The sequence below is a fragment of the Procambarus clarkii genome, chromosome 58 (genome assembly GCF_040958095.1).
Source record: "Procambarus clarkii isolate CNS0578487 chromosome 58, FALCON_Pclarkii_2.0, whole genome shotgun sequence".
NCBI lineage: Eukaryota > Metazoa > Arthropoda > Malacostraca > Decapoda > Cambaridae > Procambarus > Procambarus clarkii.
In genome coordinates, this window is record NC_091207.1 from 10,206,748 (window position 1) to 10,233,471 (window position 26,724).

The 26,724-nt window shown below is 51.0% G+C and overlaps 1 protein-coding gene across 1 annotated transcript; it reads right to left on the reverse strand.

Moving 5' to 3' along the window:
- Nucleotides 1-1,943: 1,943 nt before the first annotated feature.
- LOC123767966 (uncharacterized) lies at nt 1,944-22,949 on the reverse strand. Its single transcript, XM_045758184.2, has 4 exons — nt 22,438-22,949; nt 14,664-14,921; nt 5,490-6,905; nt 1,944-4,904 (listed from the first exon to the last, which is right to left on the reverse strand). The coding sequence occupies exons 1-4, from the start codon at nt 22,444-22,446 to the stop codon at nt 4,353-4,355; spliced, it is 2,235 nt and encodes a 744-aa protein (XP_045614140.2). The 5' UTR covers nt 22,447-22,949; the 3' UTR covers nt 1,944-4,352.
- Between the last annotated feature and the right edge of the window lie 3,775 nt (nt 22,950-26,724).

Sequence of the window (26,724 nt, forward strand, 5' to 3'; positions counted from 1 at the left end):
GTTAAATCTAGAAAGGGCAGCTTCCCATCCTTTTCCATCTCGTAAGTGAAACGCAGCACGGAACTCTGCTCAAATGCCTCCTTCAGCTCCTGCAGATGTCTGACATCAGGTACCTGTGTAAAAATGTCGTCAACATACCTGCAGTATATGGCCGGTTTCAAGTTCATGTCGACTAAGACTTTTTGCTCGATGGTACCCATGTAGAAGTTTGCAAACAGGACACCTAGGGGATTTGATTTTTTATTTACCTCCAACAGTGAAACGAAATGTACGAAAGATTGAGAAAATTCGTGTTAGAATTATTAATCTTACTTTTTCGGTCATATTTAATAATATATATATATATATATATATATATATATATATATATATATATATATATATATATTGGTATACAGTTATAGTATACTGGCAGCAGGTTTTCTTTCAAACATGTTTCATTGAATATACAGTTAGGATTGGCACCTATTCAATCCTCCCCGGCCAGGATACGAACCCAGACCAAATGGCTTGCAAAGCGCCAGACGAGTGTGTAACCACTACGCCACAGGCACTTCTAGGTCTCATATTATCACGATTTATTTGAGGAAACAACATGTTATAGTGACACAGTCGACCATAGTAGTCGTTATAGTGACACAGTCGACCATAGTAGTCGTTATAGTGACACAATCGACCATAGTAGTCCGTTATAGTGACACAGTCGACCATAGTAGTCCGTTATAGTGACACAGTCGACCATAGTAGCCTGTTATAGTGACACAGTCGATCATAGTAGCCTGTTATAGTGACACAGTTGACCATAGTAGCCTGTTATAGTGACACAGTCGATCATAGTAGCCTGTTATAGTGACACGGTCGATCATAGTAGCATGTTATAGTGACACAGTCGATCATAGTAGCCTGTTATAGTGACACAGTTGACCATAGTAGCCTGTTATAGTGACACAGTCGACCATAGTAGTCGTTATAGTGACACAGTCGACCATAGTAGTCGTTATAGTGACACAGTCGACCATAGTAGTCCGTTATAGTGACACAGTCGACCATAGTAGCCTGTTATAGTGACACAGTTGATCATAGTAGCCTGTTATAGTGACACAGTCGACCATAGTAGCCTGTTATAGTGACACAGTCGACCATAGTAGTCTGTTATAGTGACACAGTCGACCATAGTAGCCTGTTATAGTGACACAGTCGACCATAGTAGTCTGTTATAGTGACACAGTCGACCATAGTAGCCTGTTATAGTGACACAGTCGACCATAGTAGCCTGTTATAGTGACACAGTCGACCATAGTAGTCTGTTATAGTGACACAGTCGACCATAGTAGCCTGTTATAGTGACACAGTCGACCATTGTAGCCTGTTATAGTGACACAGTCGACCATAGTAGTCTGTTATAGTGACACAGTCGACCATTGTAGCCTGTTATAGTGACACAGTCGACCATAGTAGTCTGTTATAGTGACACAGTCGACCATAGTAGCCTGTTATAGTGACACAGTCGACCATAGTAGTCTGTTATAGTGACACAGTCGACCATAGTAGTCCGTTATAGTGACACAGTCGACCGTAGTAGCATGTTATAGTGACACAGTCGACCATAGTAGTCTGTTATAGTGACACAGTCGACCATAGTAGCCTGTTATAGTGACACAGTCGAGCATAGTAGCCTGTTATAGTGACACAGTCCACCATAGTAGCCTGTTATAGTGACACTGTCGACCATAGTAGCCTGTTATAGTGACACAGTCGGTCATAGTAGCCTGTTACAGTGACACAGTCGACCATAGTAGCCTGTTATAGTGACACTGTCGACCATAGTAGCCTGTTATAGTGACACAGTCGACCATAGTAGCCTGTTATAGTGACACAGTCGACCATAGTAAACATAGTGACTACCGCACTATACCTTCGTGTATGGGAAGGATACTAATACACTTTGTCTCCAGATTTATTGACAGGTTTACACAGTCATCCAGTTAACATGATATGGTGAGCCCAGGCATGGTATGGTGATCCCAGGCATGGTATGGTGAGCCCAGGCATGGTATGGTGATCCCAGGCATGGTATGGTGAGCCCAGGCATGGTATGGTGATCCCAGGCATGGTATGGTGATCCTAGGCATGGTATGGTGAGCCCAGGCATGGTATTGTGACCCCAGGCATGGTATGGTGACCCCAGGCATGGTATGGTGACCCCAGGCATTGTATGGTGAGCCAAGGCATGGTATGGTGACCCCAGGCATTGTATGGTGAGCCAAGGCATAGTATGGTGATCCCAGGCATTGTATGGTGACCCCAGGCATGGTATGGTGAGCCCAGGCATGGTATGTTGACCCCAGACATTGTATGGTGAGCCAAGGCATGGTATGGTGACCCTAGGCATGGTATGGTGACCCCAGGCATGGTATGGTGACCCCAGGCATGGTATGGTGACCCCAGGCATTGTATGGTGAGCCAAGGCATGGTATGGTGACCCCAGGCATTGTATGGTGAGCCAAGGCATAGTATGGTGATCCCAGGCATTGTATGGTGACCCCAGGCATGGTATGGTGAGCCCAGGCATGGTATGTTGACCCCAGACATTGTATGGTGAGCCAAGGCATGGTATGGTGACCCTAGGCATGGTATGGTGACCCCAGGCATGGTATGGTGAGCCCAGGCATGGTATGGTGATCCCAGGCATGGTATGGTGATCCTAGGCATGGTATGGTGAGCCCAGGCATGGTATTGTGACCCCAGGCATGGTATGGTGACCCCAGGCATGGTATGGTGACCCCAGGCATTGTATGGTGAGCCAAGGCATGGTATGGTGACCCCAGGCATTGTATGGTGAGCCAAGGCATAGTATGGTGATCCCAGGCATTGTATGGTGACCCCAGGCATGGTATGGTGAGCCCAGGCATGGTATGTTGACCCCAGACATTGTATGGTGAGCCAAGGCATGGTATGGTGACCCTAGGCATGGTATGGTGACCCCAGGCATGGTATGGTGACCCCAGGCATGGTATGGTGACCCCAGGAATTGTATGGTGAGCCCAGACATGTGAGACATGATGGTGAGGGAGACATGATGGTGAAGTGAGACATGATGGTGAAGGAGACATGATGGTGAAGTGAGACTTGATGGTGAAGGAGACATGATGGTGAGGTGAGACTTGATGGTGAGGGAGACATGATGGTGAGGGAGACATGATGGTGAGGTGAGACTTGATGGTGAAGGAGACATGATGGTGAGGTGAGACTTGATGATGAGGGAGACATGATGGTGAGGGAGACATGATGGTGAGGGAGACTTGATGGTGAAGGAGACATGATGGTGAGGTGAGACTTGATGGTGAAGGAGACATGATGGTGAGGTGAGACTTGATGGTGAGGTGAGACATGATGGTGAGGTGAGACTTGATGGTGAAGGAGACATGATGGTGAGGTGAGACTTGATGGTGAGGTGAGACATGATGGTGAGGTGAGACTTGATGGTGAAGGAGACATGATGGTGAGGTGAGACTTGATGGTGAAGGAGACATGATGGTGAGGTGAGACTTGATGGTGAAGGAGACATGATGGTGAGGTGAGACTTGATGGTGAAGGAGACATGATGGTGAGGTGAGACTTGATGGTGAAGGAGACATGATGGTGAGGTGAGACTTGATGGTGAGGGAGACATGATGGTGTGGGAGACATGATGGTGAGGTGAGACATGATGGTGAGGTGAGACATGATGGTGAGGTGAGACATGATGGTGAGGGAGACATGATGGTGAGGGAGACATGATGGTGAGGGAGACATGATGGTGAGGTGAGACTTGATGGTGAAGGAGACATGATGGTGAGGTGAGACTTGATGGGGAAGGAGACATGATGGTGAGGTGAGACATGATGGTGAGGGAGACATGATGGTGAGGTGAGACTTGATGGTGAAGGAGACATGATGGTGAGGTGAGACATGATGGTGAGGGAGACATGATGGTGAGGGAGACATGATGGTGAGGTGAGACTTGATGGTGAAGGAGACATGATGGTGAGGTGAGACATGATGGTGAGGGAGACATGATGGTGAGGGAGACATGATGGTGAGGTGAGACTTGATGGTGAAGGAGACATGATGGTGAGGTGAGACTTGATGGTGAGGGAGACATGATGGTGAGGTGAGACTTGATGGTGAGGGAGACATGATGGTGTGGGAGACATGATGGTGAGGTGAGACATGATGGTGAGGTGAGACATGATGGTGAGGTGAGACATGATGGTGAGGGAGACATAATGGTGAGGTGAGACATGATGGTGAGGGAAGAAGTAATAAGGTTAGCAATGATGAAAGTGAAGCGGAACATGATGATAGTGAGCTCAAACATCAGGAAGGAAGAGGCCGCAGCGCGTGATGGTGAGGTCGGTGACGGTATGGTGTGTCACCATCGCCCTCACCACCGCCATGCCCTCCACCACCTGCCCGAAGGGACACTGAGACTCCCCCTCGGGGTCACTCCTGCTGCAGATGCAGAAGAGAGAGTCGTACTCTGGGTGCCCTCCGCCTGCCCCTTGCAGCAGCCCTTCCCTCTCCTCTCCCACGAAGTCTCCGCCCCATTCCAGGTCGTCCATGAGACCACGTGTGCACCTCGTCTCTACCCACGTGCCCTGCGTGGCGGCGTAGGGGTCCTGCGCCATGTAGCTGCCCCCGACGATGTACTCGCCCGCTCGGCCGCTGTTGCCCACGTACTCGAACTTGGAGCCGAGGAAGGAGGGGCCGAGGGTGGCGAGGCAGAGAGCCTTGAAGTGCTGTGCCCGCTTGAGACGACCCCAGAGTCGGACGACCAGCCTGCCCAGGCGCTGTGCCCCAGCACTCACCTCCAGGAACACCAGAGGGCACGCCGCCTCCACCACGCTCTCCAACACACTCATCTGCACGGCATCAACTTTTGGTTAATATCTCGCTACATCTGTTAAATTACCGTTTGTTTATATGTCTTTATCAGTGTGGGTGGTGTTGGTCGGTTACTGTATTTGTTAGTCCAACCACATCCCTTGATAATAACTCTTGGCTTGATAAGTATATACTATAGAACAAGTGAGAATAAGATCACAATTACTGTTAACTACACTAAACTGGGTAGTTTCCTGGCCCACATTCTGGGGGATGGGGAATACAAAGTTTATGTAAAGGAGAAACCAGGCCTCGCAGAGTGTGACATGTAGGATCCCTGCGCCCTGGCTGCTCAGGTCAAGGGTGCTTAATGTAAATGTGTACTTTAATAGTGTGACAATGTTTATGTGAATGGTAAGTTAGGTTTACCTGTGAGTTGAGGTATGACTGAATAGTGAACCATTCTTGTATAGTGAAACATAAATGTATATTAAAGTATATCTGTATAATGAAGTGTATCTATATGATTGTATTTATATGATAACGTGTACCTGTGTGTCGAACTGTTTGAGTATATTGAATTGTATGAGTATACTGAAGTGTATTTGCATGTTGTGGTATACCTGTATAGCGAGGTGAGGATGAGTGATGTAGGGTGCAAGAGGTGTGACCAGCAGGCAGCCTTCCTCATGCTGCAGCTCGGCCTGGCGTCCATCACTGCTCACTGCCCGACACGTCAAGGGCCACCACCAAGTGAATCCTGCACTGTTGCCTCCTGGAGCACTACTTACAATGCTACCACCACCTAGAATTCTTCCGCCTGCTGCTTCACTCCCGAACAGGCCCCCAATGACACCTTTTCTCCCAGACAGGCCCCCAACAGCAGCATTACTCCCAGACAAGCCCCCACTTACATTACTCCCAGACATACCCCTATATGCACCAACTTTACTATCTGTAATTTTACCAATACTTGCTCCTCCACTTTCACTGGTGCCATCTGCACCACCATTGCCTCTCGTGCAAACTTTGACAAAAGTGCCACTGTTCCTCTCACTACTATCTGTAACAGCACCACCACCACCCTTCACACTACTATCTGCAGCAGCACCACCACCACCCCTCACACTACTATCACCAATAGTATCACTCTTAATAGTGGTACCATCTGTAACAGCCCGCTTTATGCTGTGGACCGGCTCATGCTTCCTATCTATGTCATTCCCATTTATTTTGTCATATTTTATAACGGTGTCTGTGCTATCCACACATTCATATCCACTGGCTTCAGTGGCTCCTCTGGCAGTATTACCACCTGCAGCTCCCCCACCTACAGTGTCACCAGAGACACCATCACTAGTAGCACAGTGGGTGATGCTACTGCGAGTGCTATCACCAGTCGTACAATTAGTGTCATCTGACGCATCTGCAACCTTACTATATCCACTGGCACCATTCGCAACTTCTTCCATTCCTTTGAGAGTATTACTCTCCATAAAACCCTCAGTCCCTTTAGACCCTCCAGCCCCTTTAGACCCTCCAGCCCCTTTGGACCCTCCAGCCCCTTTGGACCCTCCAGCCTGTGTAGGGCCTCCAGCCTGTGTAGGCCCTCCAGCCCGTGTAGGGCTTGCAGCCTGAGTAGTGCCTCCCCTCTCGTAAAGAGTGCTCAACCTCGTCTCTGTCTTTAAAATGGACTCGACATCTTTGAGGTTTTTAACTTCTGAAGAGACTTGAAACAATTCAGCGTCTAGATCATAGAGGCTCTTGCTCTCTTGACACAGGCAGACAATGTGGACGAGGCAGCGGTGTAGACAAGCCAGAGTCCTGCCGGTGCTCTCCCCGAGGATCACTTGGAGCTGGTGCGCCCGGGCCTGAATGGCGTGCTTCCTCTCCACCACAAACTCGGAAGCGTGCAGCACATCATGATGCTGCTTCAGGTGCTGGTCCAAGATGCAGCTGCCACACACCAGCACCGCACACTGACGACACCAGTAACGCAACTGCTCACCATGAATGCTGCACTGTGCATACGGCTCCTCCTGTGCAACAATACAAGATCAGAGGTTAATTCAGCCCAATTTTGATGTTATAATAAATTATTCACTTTTCGGCAATAAACAGACACGATATGTAACTCAACTTGTTGTTATGAAGACTGCCTTCAGTCAGCCATCACAAGCATGACAATAGTGTGACTATCATATCAATGTCCTTTAACATTTAAACTCGGACAAAAGTTATAACAGCATTTATTAATGTTTCTGCGGCAAAGAACAAAGAATACGAAACGCATTTTCGAACCTGAACACTCTATGCACTGAATAAATGTTAATATTATAGGAATATGAACTAGTTAGAGAGAAAAGACCATCAGGCCAAGTGAAAGTTCCAGGTGTCACTGTCTTTATCACCGGTGGCACGGAATAGACCTGTCTGAGGAGTTACCCTATTAATTAAATCATGCCGAAGACCTACAATAAAAGCCTTAATCAGATATTATGAATAGGACCTCCATGCAGGATGAACATATAATAACTATAATTATACTCCATAGGGGTGTCAGCTACCCTCAAGATGAGACTATTGGCCAACTCCCTCTTCAAAGTACAGAATGGCATTTGCATTCTAATCCTGTCCACGCGGCCTTAGATGGTGCATTCCTCCTTGGCAAGTTTGTGAGTGGTGTGGCGGTGGTCACGAAACAATGCACGCAGCTTCTGTAGCAGCCCCAAGTTCCAGGAAAGACTTTACCTGAGTCTTAGTGGTTGGAGGTGTGGCTTCCTTGATCTTTTCAAGCTTCTGTAGGAGCAGCTTGCATCTCTCGCCTCCTTGAACAAGGCTTGTGCCTCAAATTCAACTCGATAATTGAAATCAGCTTTTTGAAGTCAAAGCATGAGTTACCTTCCTTCAGGCTTCTTCATGAGAACCTTGGAGCTGGAGTAGGTTCAAGGTGCCACCTCAATCACTCCGGCCTCGATCATTTGCTCCATGAGAAAATCAATTGGGACAATGCGGGGTTTCGAACTAGCGACATGGGTGCTCCCAGCTCAACCCGTCCTCAGACAAGTCCATTCCACAACCCGTCCTCCAAACAGATTCAAAAGTGATTCCATGCACTCACCAAACCCCCTGTTTATGAATGAAAAACGGTTTACACACAACTCACAACTGATTTCGTTTGAACACTTCCGGAACAAATGCTTCATTGACGAATTTTGTTCGAACCCCATTACTGTAAATGCTTCACCCACGTACTACAAATACAAATAATCGCCAACAGAACCTAAACACCTAACCTAACCTATGCCTATATATGTACAATATGCTAATATATTATGATATTAAATTATATTTGAGAAAATTCCTGTTTTGAATGAACAGCATGTAAAAAATTATTACTGCGTCTGTGGGATCGACCACTGGATGGAATGGACTTGAGTCGAGGACTGGTTGCCATTCCATCCAGCGGTCGACCCAAAATAACGCATTCATCAAATTTAACATGTTGTTCATTCAAAATATGAATTTTCTCAAATATGAATTAACATTATTATATATTACCATACTTTGCACATTTAGGCATTGGTTAGGTTAGGTGTTTAGGTTCTGTTAGCGATTATTTGTATTTGTAGTACGTGGGTGAAGCATTTACACCGTTGATGTTCGAACATAAGTCGTCAGCGAAGCACTTGTTCCGGAAAAGTTCAGACGTCATCAGTTGTGAGTCGTGTGTGAACCGTTTTTCACTCATAAGCAAGGGGTTTGGCGGGTGCATGGAATGGACTTTGGCCTTTGTTTATAAGGACGGGCTGTTGTTTATGAGGCCGGACTGTTGTTTATGAGGCCAGACTGTTGTTTATGAGGCCAGACTGTTGTTTATGAGGCCAGACTGTTGTTTATGAGGCCAGACTGTTGTTTATGAGGCTGGACTGTTGTTTATGAGGACGGGCAGTTGTTTATGAGGACGGACTGTTGTTTATGAGGCCGGACTGTTGTTTATGAGGCCAGACTGTTGTTTATGAGGCCAGACTGTTGTTTATGAGGCTGGACTGTTGTTTATGAGGACGGGCAGTTGTTTATGAGGACGGACTGTTGTTTATGAGGCCGGACTGTTGTTTATGAGGACGGACTGTTGTTTATGAGGACGGGCTGTTGTTTATGAGGCCGGACTGTTGTTTATGAGGCCGGACTGTTGTTTATGAGGCTGGACTGTTGTTTATGAGGCCAGACTGTTGTTTATGAGGCCGGACTGTTGTTTATGAGGACGGACTGTTGTTTATGAGGACGGGCTGTTGTTTATGAGGCCGGGCAGTTGTTTATGAGGCCAAGCTGTTGTTTATGAGGCCAAGCTGTTGTTTATGAGGCCAGACTGTTGTTTATGAGGCTGGACTGTTGTTTATGTGGCTGGACTGTTGTTTATGAGGCTGGACTGTTGTTTATGAGGCCGGACTGTTGTTTATGAGGCCGGACTGTTGTTTATGAGGCCAGACTGTTGTTTATGAGGCTGGACTGTTGTTTATGAGGCTGGACTGTTGTTTATGAGGCCGGACTGTTGTTTATGAGGCCGGGCAGTTGTTTATGAGGCCAAGCTGTTGTTTATGAGGCCAAGCTGTTGTTTATGAGGACGGACTGTTGTTTATGAGGCCGGACTGTTGTTTATGAGGCCAGACTGTTGTTTATGAGGCCGGGCTGTTGTTTATGAGGCCGGACTGTTGTTTATGAGGCCAGACTGTTGTTTATGAGGCTGGACTGTTGTTTATGAGGCTGGACTGTTGTTTATGAGGCCGGACTGTTGTTTATGAGGCCGGACTGTTGTTTATGAGGCTGGACTGTTGTTTATGAGGCCAGACTGTTGTTTATGAGGCCGGACTGTTGTTTATGAGGCCGGACTGTTGTTTATGAGGACGGACTGTTGTTTATGAGGCCGGACTGTTGTTTATGAGGCCGGACTGTTGTTTATGAGGCCGGACTGTTGTTTATGAGGCCGGACTGTTGTTTATGAGGACGGACTGTTGTTTATGAGGCCGGACTGTTGTTTATGAGGCCAGACTGTTGTTTATGAGGCCGGACTGTTGTTTATGAGGCCGGACTGGTGTTTATGAGGCCGGGCAGTTGTTTATGAGGCCAAGCTGTTGTTTATGAGGCCAGACTGTTGTTTATGAGGCTGGACTGGTGTTTATGAGGCCGGACTGGTGTTTATGAGGCCGGACTGTTGTTTATGAGGCTGGACTGTTGTTTATGAGGCCGGACTGTTGTTTATGAGGCCGGACTGTTGTTTATGAGGCCGGACTGTTGTTTATGAGGCTGGACTGTTGTTTATGAGGCCGGACTGTTGTTTATGAGGCCGGACTGTTGTTTATGAGGCCAAGCTGTTGTTTATGAGGCCGGACTGTTGTTTATGAGGCCAGACTGTTGTTTATGAGGCTGGACTGTTGTTTATGAGGCTGGACTGTTGTTTATGAGGCTGGACTGTTGTTTATGAGGCTGGACTGTTGTTTATGAGGCTGGACTGTTGTTTATGAGGCCGGACTGTTGTTTATGAGGCTGGACTGTTGTTTATGAGGCCGGACTGTTGTTTATGAGGCTGGACTGTTGTTTATGAGGCCGGACTGGTGTTTATGAGGCCAGGCAGTTGTTTATGAGGCCAAGCTGTTGTTTATGAGGCCAAGCTGTTGTTTATGAGGCTGGACTGTTGTTTATGAGGCTGGACTGTTGTTTATGAGGCCGGACTGTTGTTTATGAGGCTGGACTGTTGTTTATGAGGCCGGACTGTTGTTTATGAGGCTGGACTGTTGTTTATGAGGCTGGACTGTTGTTTATGAGGCTGGACTGTTGTTTATGAGGCCGGACTGTTGTTTATGAGGCTGGACTGTTGTTTATGAGGCTGGACTGTTGTTTATGAGGCCAAGCTGTTGTTTATGAGGCTGGACTGTTGTTTATGAGGCTGGACTGTTGTTTATGAGGCTGGACTGTTGTTTATGAGGCCGGACTGTTGTTTATGAGGCCGGACTGGTGTTTATGAGGCCGGGCAGTTGTTTATGAGGCCGGACTGGTGTTTCAGCCCGTCTCTCACTCATTACTCAACTAATGAGACTATTACAAGCCACATCACCGCAGATGAGGTGATCTATGATATAGTTGGAGGCAAAACTCATATTAAAGGTTTGTAAACAGATGTGCATGATCACCAATGGTCAGATGATTAGTAAATACTTGTCAATACTAGCAATGGGAGAACCAAAGACCAAACGTGTATGAATACACTCTGGCTTCTTGTCCCCCGACACTACGAGTTATTAATTATAAAGTTATTCCATATTAAGCAAATTCCCCCCTTGATTCGTTTTCTTTTATTACTGATGTGACACAATAGAAAACGTTGCATCAAATAACACTGGGGAGACGTAAATAAAGCTCCTCAAAATATATGGTTGGGACAAGATCACATTCACTCCAAATATCTACCACAGGCGGGCTAGTCGTACCCGTGCCACCTCTGGGTGGCTTAATCTTCATCAATCACTCAATCATGTTTAGCAGCAGTTTGTTGCGAGCAGCCACGGAGGTCAGACATCATGCCCGTCACCTCTCCGACTGGCAAATTGCACCAGATACAAGGGTTCCCAATGCCAGTCCGAGCCACTGAGGTACTGCCAAGGTAACTTTGTGGACAACGTAGACTAAGGCAGAATCTGCTTCCATCACCTACAAGACAAAATTGAAAATGCGTCTCCTTGGGGTCTACGAGCGCTCAGAGTGACAGCCGCCATCGACAGGGCAACTACAGTTGGGAGTGATGATGGTTACCTTCACAAAATTGAGGCCGCAGTGAGCGTGGAAGCGAAAGAAGACATTCTGATGTCCAGGATCCTGCCAATCACCTGCCGCTGCTAGAGGCCAATAAGTCGCCGATCACTCGCAGGTAAATTATGGCTGAGAGAACGATTTTTTTCAGCAAATTGAACCGCTGTATAGCGGGTTGATACCTGGTTGATGGGGTTCTGGGAATTCTTCTACTGCCCAAGCCCGGCCCGAGGCCAGGCTTGACTTGTGAGAGTTTGGTCCACCAGGCTGTTGCTTGGAGCGGCCCGCAGGCCCACATATACCCACCACAGCCCGGTTGGGTGAGGCCCCAGACAACATTGTACGACAGGTCAACGACAAGAATTACTACAAAGAACGTCGCTTTTCGCTCGTATGCGTAACATAAAGCCAAAATTGGTCGTACTAGAAAATGTAAGCGGCTCGCGAAAGTGACGTAGTCTCACGTTTTCTGTTTTGGGTCCTCTGGTAGGTTAGGAAAGGATAGTTTAAATTTTTCTTGACGATGAGATTTTTGTTGACGGTTTTCATGATGTTGGGGAACCTTAGGAGGACGGGCTGCGTCCTCCCTCACCTAACCAGATCGCCATGAAAAAAAAGCTTCAACGTGCGATAATGTTTCAAGTACTTTAGTTATGAGCACTTCCTAAACAAGTGCCCAGAGCAAACAGCTCAGTGCAGCTTAGGCTCCGGCGCCCACAACTAGAGGGAATGCATCACCACCACCACCAAGAAATGTGCACTCTGTGGAGAACAGCACGCCGCCTCCCATCATAAAGGAAGGAGGACTTAAAGACATTAATAAGGAAATCTCACCAAAGGCCGCCCACAGGCCAGTCACCGCTACCCTGGACTTTTCTATTTTATTTTTTTATTTCTAAATACAAGAGTTTTTACATTCTTGTACAGCCATTAGCACGCATAGCGTTTCGGGCAGGTCCTTAATCCTAATATTTCCCGGAATTTGATCTGACAAATTGTTTAACAGCCAGGTACCCATTTTACTGTTGGGTAAACAGAGGCTACAGTTAAGAATTTGCGCCCAGCAAATCCTCCCCGGCCATGATACGAACCCAGGACAAAGCACTCGTGGAACGTCAGGCGAGTGTCTTACCACTACGCCACGGAAATTGCAGGACTTAGGTCCTGAGCAGTTCCCGAGCCTGCCTACAAGAAGCCTGCCGCCGTCAACGAGCCTGCAACCGTCAACGAGTTTGCCACCGTCAACAAGCTTGCCGCCGTCAACGAGCCTGCCAACAGCAAACCTGCCGCCGTCAACGTCCATATGGACTGATCGCCCGAGAAGAGTCTCACTTGAGCAGCGAGACTGCCCGCGGCCAGGAACGCCAGCCACCATCGGGAATATCCAGGTCATCCTGGCACATGTGGACACGTCAGCCCACAACGCAGCAAGATCACAACAGTTCCTCAGAGCAGTGAACGGTCTTCTGGAAGCCACCGGCACCGCGCCCCGCTCTAATGCCAGGGACGGAACACGGAAATACAGCCACTCAGCCCGACACTCTACAGACGATGACGACAACTCCAGTTACCCAGACAACGTTGACAGCCTGGAGACGACTACCGAGCAGGAGACGACCACCGAGCAGGAGACGACCACCCAGCAGGAGACGACCACCCAGCAGGTGACGACCACCCAGCAGGAGACGACCACCCAGCAGGTGACGACCACCCAGCAGGAGACGACCACCCAGCAGGTGACGACCACCCAGCAGGTGACGACCCCCCAGCAGGTGACGACCACCCAGCAGGTGACGACCACCCAGCAGGAGACGACCACCCAGCAGGTGACGACCACCCAGCAGGTGACGACCACCCAGCAGGTGACGACCACCCAGCAGGAGACGACCACCCAGCAGGAGACGACCACCCAGCAGGAGACGACCACCCAGCAGGAGACGACCACCCAGCAGGAGACGACCACCGAGCAGGAGACGACCACCCAGCAGGTGACGACCACCGAGCAGGAGACGACCACCGAGCAGGAGACGACCACCGAGCAGGAGACGACCACCCAGCAGGAGACGACCACCGAGCAGGAGACGACCACCCAGCAGGTGACGACCACCGAGCAGGAGACGACCACCCAGCAGGAGACGACCACCCAGCAGGAGACGACCACCGAGCAGGGAGACCTGTACCATGAACCCAGAAGAGCGCCAACTCCCTCCTGGCCGTCCAGAGAGTAGACGGCGCACTGCTCTACACCGCAGCTCACCAGAGAGGGTTCATGGCGAGCACGACGGGGACCAGAAAAATATAAGCAGAACTCTGAACCCCGCACTCGAAGATGACACGCACTATACGCAGCCCGTCCTCTTAAAATTAACGTCACTTTTGGCTGGTATGCGGCACTATGGCCAAAAGTGGACGAAATTTGAAATGAAATTGACTCACAAAAGTAACGTACTGTTCCCTTTTCTGTTTGAGTCGTCCGGCTTACTCGGTAAGGTTAGGAGAGGAAACTTTCAATTAACGTTTTGAAACTTTATGAGAATTTCCTGCCCACCTAACCTACCAGAGAACCCTTAACTTACTGTTGTTGAAAAAAAATCCCAAATTTATTTTCATTTTTAAATTATGTCCACATTCGGCCATATGGGCAAACGGCCAAAAGCGACGTTATTTTTAAGATGACACGCACTATACGACCTGTATCCAAGGGTGCCCTTGTCCTAACCTACCAGAGGACCTAAAACAGAAAACGGGACAGTATGTCAATTTCGCGAGCCGCTACCATTTTCTAGTACGATGATTTTTGGCGTTAGGTGGAGTATACGTCAAAATGCGACGTTCTATTACGAGGACGGGTTGTATATGTATGCATGTTTAGCAAGTTTCGCTAATCATGTACTATATAATAAGGAATTAAATAGTGTACATATATGTGCTGTAAATCATTTTTTCTTAAACATAAAATCTTTATTTTAATTAAAAAACGGGTCTGAAAATACCTGAAAGTCGGCGGCTTGACCTGAGAGCTCGAGTACAGCGAAGTTAACGGGGAGGTGGAGGGTGGTGAGGGTGTGGTGGGGGCTCCTGCAAGACGGGCAGGTGAGGCCCCCGGCGGCGGCTGCGGCCTCCACGCTGGCCAGACACACGCCGCAGAAGGTGTGGCCGCAGGGAAGGATGAGCGGCTCCCGCACCTCCGCCTGGTACACCTCCGAGCACACTCCGCAGGTCACCGTCTCCTCCACGTTGGCCGACCATCGCTGCCACGACCAGGGAGGTGTTAGTCCGGTGTTGTGTATGTCCTGGTCCAGCCGTGTGTATGTCCTGGTCCAGCCGTGTGTATGTCCTGGTCCAGCCTTGTGTATGTCCTGGCCCAGCCTTGTGTATGTCCTGGTCCAGCCTTCTGTATGTCCTGGTCCAGCCTTGTGTATGCCCTGGTCCAGCCTTGTGTATGTCCTGGTCCAGCCGTGTGTATGTCCTGGTCCAGCCTTGTGTGTATGTCCTGGTCCAGCCTTGTGTATGTCCTGGTCCAGCCGTGTGTATGTCCTGGTCCAGCCGTGTGTATGTCCTGGTCCAGCCGTGTGTATGTCCTGGTCCAGCCTTGTGTATGTCCTGGTCCAGCCGTGTGTATGTCCTGGTCCAGCCGTGTGTATGTCCTGGTCCAGCCTTGTGTATGTCCTGGTCCAGCCGTGTGAATGTCCTGGTCCAGCCTTGTGTATGTCCTGGTCCAGCCGTGTGTATGTCCTGGTCCAGCCTTGTGTATGTCCTGGTCCAGCCTTGTGTATGTCCTGGTCCAGCCGTGTGTATGTCCTGGTCCAGCCTTGTGTATGTCCTGGTCCAGCCTTGTGTATGTCCTGATCCAGCCTTGTGTATGTCCTGGTCCAGCCGTGTGTATGTCCTGGTCCAGCCTTGTGTATGTCCTGGTCCAGCCGTGTGTATGTCCTGGTCCAGCCGTGTGTATGTCCTGGTCCAGCCTTGTGTATGTCCTGGTCCAGCCGTGTGTATGTCCTGGTCCAGCCTTGTGTATGTCCCTCTGCTGGTCCAGCCGTGTGTGTGTGTCCCTCTGCTGGTCCAGCCTTGTGTATGTCCCTCTGCTGGTCCAGCCGTGTGTATGTCCCTCTGCTGGTCCAGCCTTGTGTATGTCCCTCTGCTGGTCCAGCCTTGTGTATGTCCCTCTGCTGGTCCAGCCTTGTGTATGTCCCTCTGCTGGTCCAGCCTTGTGTATGTCCCTCTGCTGGTCCAGCCTTGTGTATGTCCCTCTGCTGGTCCAGCCTTGTGTGTGTCCCTCTGCTGGTCCAGCCGTATGTATGTCCCTCTGCTGGTCCAGCCTTGTGTATGTCCTGGTCCAGCCTTGTGTATGTCCCTCTGCTGGTCCAGCCTTGTGTATGTCCCTCTGCTGGTCCAGCCGTGTGTATGTCCCTCTGCTGGTCCAGCCTTGTGTATGTCCCTCTGCTGGTCCAGCCGTGTGTGTGTGTCCCTCTGCTGGTCCAGCCTTGTGTGTGTCCCTCTGCTGGTCCAGCCTTGTGTGTGTCCCTCTGCTGGTCCAGCCTTGTGTATGTCCCTCTGCTGGTCCAGCCGTGTGTGTGTCCCTCTGCTGGTCCAGCCGTGTGTATGTCCCTCTGCTGGTCCAGCCTTGTGTATGTCCCTCTGCTGGTCCAGCCTTGTGTATGTCCCTCTGCTGGTCCAGCCTTGTGTGTGTCCCTCTGCTGGTCCAGCCGTGTGTATGTCCCTCTGCTGGTCCAGCCTTGTGTGTGTGTCCCTCTGCTGGTCCAGCCTTGTGTGTGTCCCTCTGCTGGTCCAGCCTTGTGTGTGTCCCTCTGCTGGTCCAGCCGTGTGTATGTCCTGGTCCAGCCTTGTGTATGTCCCTCTGCTGGTCCAGCCGTGTGTGTGTGTCCCTCTGCTGGTCCAGCCTTGTGTGTGTGTCCCTCTGCTGGTCCAGCCTTGTGTATGTCCCTCTGCTGGTCCAGCCGTGTGTATGTGTCCCTCTGCTGGTCCAGCCTTGTGTATGTCCCTCTGCTGGTCCAGCCGTGTGTATGTCCCTCTGCTGGTCCAGCCTTGTGTATGTCCCTCTGCTGGTCCAGCCTTGTGTATGTCCCTCTGCTGGTCCAGCCTTGTGTGTATGTCCCTCTGCTGGTCCAGCCTTGTGTATGTCCCTCTGCTGGTCCAGCCGTGTGTGTGTCCCTCTGCTGGTCCAGCCGTGTGTATGTCCTGGTCCAGCCTTGTGTATGTCCCTCTGCTGGTCCAGCCTTGTGTGTGTGTCCCTCTGCTGGTCCAGCCTTGTGTATATCCCTCTGCTGGTCCAGCCTTGTGTATGTCCCTCTGCTGGTCCAGCCTTGTGTATGTCCCTCTGCTGGTCCAGCCGTGTGTATGTCCCTCTGCTGGTCCAGCCGTGTGTGTGTGTCCCTCTGCTGGTCCAGCCGTGTGTATGTCCTGGTCCAGCCTTGTGTATGTCCCTCTGCTGGTCCAGCCTTGTGTATGTCCCTCTGCTGGTCCAGCCTTGTGTATGTCCCTCTGCTGGTCCAGCCGTGTGTATGTCCCTCTGCTGGTCCAGCCTTGTGTATGTCCCTCTGCTGGTCCAGCCGTGTGTATGTCCTGGTCCAGCCTTGTGTATGTCCCTCTGCTGGTCCAGCCGTGTGTATGTCCCTCTGCTGGTCCAGCCGTGTGTGTGTGTCCCTCTGCTGGTCCAGCCTTGTGTATGTCCCTCTGCTGGTCCAGCCGTGTGTATGTCCCTCTGCTGGTCCAGCCTTGTGTATGTCCCTCTGCTGGTCCAGCCTTGTGTATGTCCCTCTGCTGGTCCAGCCTTGTGTATGTCCCTCTGCTGGTCCAGCCTTGTGTGTGTCCCTCTGCTGGTCCAGCCGTGTGTACGTTCCACTGTTAGACCAACAGTGTATACACAACACAGCTGGACCCACCATGTATACACTACACAGCTGGACCCACCATGTATACACAACACAGCTGGACCCACCATGTATACACAACACAGCTGGACCCACCATGTATACACAACACAGCTGGACCCACCATGTATACACAACACAGCTGGACCCACCATGTATACACAACACAGCTGGACCCACCATGTATACACAACACAGCTGGACCCACCATGTATACACAACACAGCTGGACCCACCATGTATACACAACACAGCTGGGCCCACCATGTATACACTACACAGCTGGACCCAGCATGTATACACAACACATCTGGGCCCACCATGTATACACGACACAGCTGGACCCACCATGTATACACTACACAGCTGGACCCACCATGTATACACAACACATCTGGGCCCACCATGTATACACGACACAGCTGGACCCACCATGTATACACGACACAGCTGGACCCACCATGTATACACGACACAGCTGATGATATTCATGGTCATTGTGAAGGTCATTCTAGCTGCGTGATGCTGGTCCTGTCGCACCCCATGTCAAGCACGCGCGTGCACACACGCACTCACACACCCGCGGGGGGAGGTTGAGAGGGGCCTTGAGGCTGAGTGGATAGCACCCTGGGTGTGTAGTCCTAAGGGTCTGGGTTCGACTCCCGGCCGAGGCAGAAACAGACTGACAGAGTTTCTGTGAGAAATTTTCCCACCAACTTTATTTAAATTTAATAAATGTTCATTTAATTAAATACACATCGCGAAATGTATTACCTTCTAGGAAGTAATTCCTAGAAGGTAAGAGAAAGGCAATAAGTAAGACTAGGATGGAAGGGACGAATAGGATGGAAGGGACGAATAGGATAGGTAAGAGAAAGAAGGTTAGAAAGCGGGAAAAAGGGTCACGTTTGTTAAGAAAGTTGGAGCATCAGAGTATATACTGGGAGAGGGAAGAGTCCACAGCAACAGAGCCAGGACTCAGGTTCATGTTGGGTGTTAACAGCTGAGTCCACTAGACGGCGTCTGTGTAGAGTACAGGCAGGAAAGATTATTTGAGAAGAGGACCAATCAATAGCAGGATTAGAGCCTCTAACATGACAGAAGAGATCAGTAGGAGGATTAGAGTCCCTAACATGAGAGAAGAGATCAGTAGGAGGATTAGAGTCCCTAACATGAGAGAAGAGATCAGTAGGAGGATTAGAGTCCCTAACATGAGAGAAGAGATCAGTAGGAGGATTAGAGTCCCTAACATGACAGAAGAGATCAGTAGGAGGATTAGAGTCCCTAACATGAGAGATGAGATTAGTAGGAGGATTAGAGTCCCCTAACATGACAGAAGCGATCAGTAGGAGGATTAGAATCCCCTAACATGACAGAAGAGATCACTGTGTGTGTCTGCAGACTTGACACGTCGTCTGTGACTGCTTAAGTCTGTCATTAATAAGTTTACGAACTGGCCGGGGAACTGGCACATTATTTTCTTCTCGATCTTGATCTTAAGCTCATCTGAATGGTGTGAGCATAGTTAAGACCACACTAGGGCTTTCAGTCCACCCTGGGGTTATACCCGGTGTTGTTATACCCGGTATAACACCGGGTATAACATATTCCTATTAAGAAGTCTAATATGGCCGAGGAGTTTGGCGCGAGAAGTCTGTTGCTTGACCTTTATGGGTGGCGGGGATACACCCAGCTTACACCCACCTGGGACGTGGTGTTGGTGGGTGTTGCTGCCATACACCCAGCTTACACCCACCTGGGACATGGTGTGGGTGGGTGTTGCTGCCATACACCCAGCTTACACTCACCTGGGACATGGTGTGGGTGGGTGTTGCTGCCATACACCCAGCTTACACTCACCTGGGACATGGTGTGGGTGGGTGTTGCTGCCATACACCCAGCTTACACCCACCTGGGACATGGTGTGGGTGGGTGTTGCTGCCATACACCCAGCTTACACCCACCTGGGACGTGGTGTGGGTGGGTGTTGCTGCCATACACCCAGCTTACACCCACCTGGGACATGGTGTGGGTGGGTGTTGCTGCCATACACCCAGCTTACACCCACCTGGGACGTGGTGTGGGTGGGTGTTGCTGCCATACACCCAGCTTACACCCACCTGGGACGTGGTGTGGGTGGGTGTTGCTGCCATACACCCAGCTTACACCCACCTGGGACATGGTGTGGGTGGGTGTTGCTGCCATACACCCAGCTTACACTCACCTGGGACATGGTGTGGGTGGGTGTTGCTGCCATACACCCAGCTTACACCCACCTGGGACGTGGTGTGGGTGGGTGTTGCTGCCATACACCCAGCTTACACCCACCTGGGACATGGTGTGGGTGGGTGTTGCTGCCATACACCCAGCTTACACCCACCTGGGACGTGGTGTGGGTGGGTGTTGCTGCCATACACCCAGCTTACACCCACCTGGGACGTGGTGTGGGTGGGTGTTGCTGCCATACACCCAGCTTACACCCACCTGGGACATGGTGTGGGTGGGTGTTGCTGCCATACACCCAGCTTACACTCACCTGGGACATGGTGTTGGTGGGTGTTGCTGCCATACACCCAGCTTACACCCACCTGGGACATGGTGTTGGTGGGTGTTGCTGCCATACACCCAGCTTACACCCACCTGGGACATGGTGTGGGTGGGTGTTGCTGCCATACACCCAGCTTACACTCACCTGGGACATGGTGTGGGTGGGTGTTGCTGCCATACACCCAGCTTACACTCACCTGGGACGTGGTGTGGGTGGGTGTTGCTGCCATACACCCAGCTTACACTCACCTGGGACGTGGTGTGGGTGGGTGTTGCTGCCATACACCCAGCTTACACTCACCTGGGACATGGTGTGGGTGGGTGTTGCTGCCATACACTCAGCTTACACTCACCTGGGACATGGTGTGGGTGGGTGTTGCTGCCATACACCCAGCTTACACTCACCTGGGACATGGTGTGGGTGGGTGTTGCTGCCATACACCCAGCTTACACTCACCTGGGACATGGTGTGGGTGGGTGTTGCTGCCATACACCCAGCTTACACTCACCTGGGACATGGTGTGGGTGGGTGTTGCTGCCATACACCCAGCTTACACTCACCTGGGACATGGTGTGGGTGGGTGTTGCTGCCATACACCCAGCTTACACTCACCTGGGACATGGTGTGGGTGGGTGTTGCTGCCATACACTCAGCTTACACTCACCTGGGACATGGTGTGGGTGGGTGTTGCTGCCATACACCCAGCTTACACTCACCTGGGACATGGTGTGGGTGGGTGTTGCTGCCATACACTCAGCTTACACCCACCTGGGACATGGTGTGGGTGGGTGTTGCTGCCATACACCCAGCTTACACCCACCTGGGACATGGTGTGGGTGGGTGTTGCTGCCATACACCCAGCTTACACCCACCTGGGACATGGTGTGGGTGGGTGTTGCTGCCATACACCCAGCTTACACCCACCTGGGACATGGTGTGGGTGGGTGTTGCTGCCATACACCCAGCTTACACCCACCTGGGACGTGGTGTGGGTGGGTGTTGCTGCCATACACCCAGCTTACACTCACCTGGGACGTGGTGTGGGTGGGTGTTGCTGCCATACACCCAGCTTACACCCACCTGGGACATGGTGTGGGTGGGTGTTGCTGCCATACACCCAGCTTACACCCACCTGGGACATGGTGTTGGTGGGTGTTGCTGCCATACACCCAGCTTACACCCACCTGGGACATGGTGTGGGTGGGTGTTGCTGCCATACACCCAGCTTACACTCACCTGGGACATGGTGTGGGTGGGTGTTGCTGCCATACACCCAGCTTACACTCACCTGGGACATGGTGTGGGTGGGTGTTGCTGCCATACACTCAGCTTACACTCACCTGGGACATGGTGTGGGTGGGTGTTGCTGCCATACACCCAGCTTACACTCACCTGGGACATGGTGTGGGTGGGTGTTGCTGCCATACACTCAGCTTACACCCACCTGGGACATGGTGTGGGTGGGTGTTGCTGCCATACACCCAGCTTACACCCACCTGGGACATGGTGTGGGTGGGTGTTGCTGCCATACACCCAGCTTACACTCACCTGGGACATGGTGTGGGTGGGTGTTGCTGCCATACACCCAGCTTACACCCACCTGGGACATGGTGTGGGTGGGTGTTGCTGCCATACACCCAGCTTACACCCACCTGGGACATGGTGTGGGTGGGTGTTGCTGCCATACACCCAGCTTACACCCACCTGGGACATGGTGTGGGTGGGTGTTGCTGCCATACACCCAGCTTACACCCACCTGGGACATGGTGTGGGTGGGTGTTGCTGCCATACACCCAGCTTACACCCACCTGGGACATGGTGTGGGTGGGTGTTGCTGCCATACACCCAGCTTACACCCACCTGGGACATGGTGTGGGTGGGTGTTGCTGCCATACACCCAGCTTACACCCACCTGGGACATGGTGTGGGTGGGTGTTGCTGCCATACACCCAGCTTACACCCACCTGTGACGTGGTGTGGGTGGGTGTTGCTGCCATACACCCAGCTTACACTCACCTGGGACATGGTGTGGGTGGGTGTTGCTGCCATACACCCAGCTTACACTCACCTGGGACATGGTGTGGGTGGGTGTTGCTGCCATACACCCAGCTTACACCCACCTGGGACGTGGTGTGGGTGGGTGTTGCTGCCATACACCCAGCTTACACCCACCTGGGACATGGTGTGGGTGGGTGTTGCTGCCATACACCCAGCTTACACCCACCTGGGACATGGTGTGGGTGGGTGTTGCTGCCATACACCCAGCTTACACCCACCTGGGACATGGTGTGGGTGGGTGTTGCTGCCATACACCCAGCTTACACCCACCTGGGACATGGTGTGGGTGGGTGTCAATACACTAGAGCCGTGTTAGCGTCCTCCGTGGCGGAGTGCAGACGTCCAGAAGTGACACACCCGCTCGACCTCACCTACACAGCACCCCTCTGCTGCCTCCGCCACGCCTCGTCTGCCGTGGCCTGCCCGCAGACGCTGTTCCGTCGTCAGCAGACGCCGTACCGTCGTCAGCAGACGCCGTACCGTCGTCAGCAGACGCCGTACCGTCAGCAGACGCCGTACCGTCAGCAGACATGGGTGTTTGATCAACTATCGTGGGTTCCTGGGTGAGTGTGTGTTGTGTTCGGTGGATGGGTGAGTGTGTTATGGTGGCAACTGAGTCATTGATTGTGAGGTGAGTGTGGCCCAGCCGGCGCCTCACTCTGACTCATTCACTCACTCACTCACTCACTCACTCACTCACTCACTCACGGTCCCCGTCTCGTGTCACCTGGGATGGTGTGTCACACGCCAGCACTCGCAACACGCCTCCACACGCACGCCTCGCACCCCCCCCCCCACACACAATGTACCCTTACACACACAACGCACCCCATACACACCCCCACACACACCACGCACCCCATACACACCCCCACACACACCACGCACCCCATACACACCCCCACACACACAACGCACCCCATACACACCCCCACACACACCACGCACCCCATACACACCCCCACACACACCACGCACCCCATACACACCCCCACACACACCACGCACCCCATACACACCCCCACACACACCACGCACCCCATACACACCCCCACACACACCACGCACCCCATACACACCCCCACACACACCACGCACCCTATACACACCCCCACACACACCACGCACCCCATACACACCTCCACACACACCACGCACCCCACACAGGAGGGGAAGGGGCCTGGTAGCCTGATGGATAGCGCGCAGGACTCGTAATTCTGTGGCGCGGGTTCGATTCCCGCACGAGGCAGAAACAAATGGGCAAAGTTTCTTTCACCCTGAATGCCCCTTTTACCTAGCAGTAAATAGGTACCTGGGAGTTAGTCAGCTGTCACGGGCTGCTTCCTGGGGTGTGTGTGTGTGGGGTGGAAAAAAAAGTAGTTAGTAAACAGTTGATTGACAGTTGAGAGGCGGGCCGAAAGAGCAAAGCTCAACCCCCGCAAACACAACTAGGTGAATACATACACCGTTATCTTGAGAGGTTATCTTGAGATGATTTCGGGGCTTTAGTGTCCCCGCGGCCCGGTCCTCGACCAGGCCTCCACCCCCAGGAAGCAGCCCATGACAGCTGACTAACTCCCAGGTACCCGTGCACCACACACACACACAAGTAGAGGAAATGAAGACGCAGACCGTGCATGACACCTGTCACAGGTGAGTGCCGGGTCCCATGTCATGGGGCGAGAGGTGTCCCACTCGCGCATGGTCTACGGCTCCCAGGGCGTTCTACGTCTCCGTATGGTGAATGGGGGGAGTAAGGGGAGGGGTAAGCATGTGTAGCAGGTGTGTAGCATGTGTGCAGGTTTGTTTATGTTGAAGTGGAAGTATAGGTGACTGTTGAAAGTGTATGTATTGGGAGCATAGAGTTGTACAGGTGTGTATACTTAGTGTGTGTTAAGCATGGGAGGTTCTAGAGTTAAGCATGGTGGCTGTGGGAACCGACCTGTGAGATATTTATTTAATTTATATGAATTTATATAGAATTTATATTTATGTTAATTTATATATTTCAATAGCAATTTGTATGATGTTTAGCGGAGTGTATTTCTGCAATAATTCTCACAAATCGATCCTTACACATTAGGGGGGGGTTCATATTAAATTTATATATATGCAGCCAATCAAACTACAGTACTAAACTACATATATTAGTATATAAATTGAGGAGGTGCCTTATCTTATTGTACAGCAGGCTTAGTCCACCAGGTATAACTGGGAGGTAGACACCAAATTATCCTCGTGTGAGGCTAGCTTCCATCACCCATAGTAACTGATGTACCAAGATTAATTCTTGCTTCCTCTTCTTGTTCCTGTCAAAGGGCACTAGCTGTAAAGCCGGAATCCTAATATATGACAGCTATATCAGAGATAACACTTTATATTATTAGATAAGGACCAAGGCTTAATTACCTGGGTTGAGTCGTTCATTCGCGTCCTAACCTTAATTAATCATATCTACCTAACATTACTGGCCAATAATGACTTAGATAAGATTTCGGAAAGACATTTCCCTTGTGGTTGTTGACAGCGTGTTGATGATGGTAGAACACTAATTTGATCTCCATAACACTTCGTCGAAGCGAATTATAGGAGCGGAATTTGCTCCAACGACTCGGTCTGTTTTAACAATGGCTGACCTCCCTCGCCACTGACGCTTCTGGCTCACCTTGTCCAGATGTCAATAAGTGATAGAAGGGTCACATTTACTCTATTTTGATACTGATAATTAAGTTAATTCAAATGAGATGTTTTTATGATGTAATAAGTCCAAAGACTACGGTATTTAAGAATAATTCCCAACAGAATAGGTGGTGAATTTATAAGCGCTATGTGGCAATGATATCCCATTTTCTGTTGATGGAAAATTCCACTACAAGCTACATTTTCTATGGGTTAACTTGTGTATACAACAGCAGCAATATTATCTGCATATTGTATTTAGTATTATTAAATGGTGTCGGTTTTTCCGACAGTAGTGGCACATGGCAACACCAGACCTAGGAGACCGGGTGGAGTAGCGGCACAAGACAACACCAGACCTAGGAGACCGGGTGGAGTAGCGGCACATGGCAACACCAGACCTAGGAGACCGGGTGGAGTAGCGGCACAAGACAACACCAGACCTAGGAGACCGGGTGGAGTAGCGGCACATGGCAACACCAGACCTAGGAGACCGGGTGGAGTAGCGGCACATGGCAACACCAGACCTAGGAGACCGGGTGGAGTAGCGGCACAAGACAACACCAGACCTAGGAGACCGGGTGGAGTAGCGGCACATGGCAACACCAGACCTAGGAGACCGGGTGGAGTAGCGGCACATGGCAACACCAGACCTAGGAGACCGGGTGGAGTAGCGGCACATGGCAACACCAGACCTAGGAGACCGGGTGGAGTAGCGGCACATGGCAACACCAGACCTAGGAGACCGGGTGGAGTAGCGGCACAAGACAACACCAGACCTAGGAGACCGGGTGGAGTAGCGGCACATGGCAACACCAGACCTAGGAGACCGGGTAGAGTGTGTGGAAGGTTAGGTTAGGGAGACGTGGGAAAATAACGAGGAGGGAGGGAGGGGGAGGTTGGATGTCAGACATACGCCCATGAGTGGTAAGCTAACCTTGTTGTACTTACCGGGCGTCCCGGTAAGTACAACAGCTCCCGGTGAGGGGAGCTGTCCACCTCCCCTCACACAGGCTCGGGGTGTTAAAACCTTACAGTAACCAAAGGACGTCTGTCAAGGTGTTCCCTTCGTCAGGTCTCCAGCAGGGTGTTAAAACCTTACAGTAACCAAAGGACGTCTGTCAAGGTGTTCCCTTCGTCAGGTCTCCAGCAGATCAACGCAGTTACTGGGTATTACACAAGTGCATACAGCTGTCGGTGTGATGATAAGTAGTATAGCGAGGTGTTTTGGCCATTACTGGGCTTCTACCTTCTTGAGATCTTGAGATGATTTTGGGGCTTTAGTGTCCCCGCAGCCCAGTCCTCGACCAGGCCTCCACCCCCAGGAAGCAGCCCGTGACAGCTGACTAACACCCAGGTACCTATTTTACTGCTAGGTAACAGGGGCATAGGGTGAAAGAAACTCTGCCCATTGTTTCTCGCCGGCGCCTGGGATCGAACCCAGGACCACAGGATCACAAGTCCAGCGTGCTGTCCGCTCGGCCGACCGGCTCCCTTCCACTCTTCTCACACACATGACACAGTATTTAAACATTACGTCTCAGCAAGGGCGTCTGGTGCATTTTTCTAAATATCCCACTTCACGTCTGTGAAGTCAAAACACAGCAGGAGGTGAGATGTGGCTACTTACCATATTCGTTTAAGTCAGACGAGGACCTAGATCGTGACATCTTCATGAAGCAGAGGTGGTGTTGGTACTGAGCTGTAAGGGGTAATGGGTATTACCCCTTACCCCTTTATTATGATGAATGATAGATTGGTCTTGTCTCGTTATCGCTGACTCGTCACCCAGTGTCTGACCCTCACCAACCTCTCCTTAGCGCATAATCATGCCGACATCTAATCTTCACATCCAAGTTGTTTAACATCGTGTGTGAA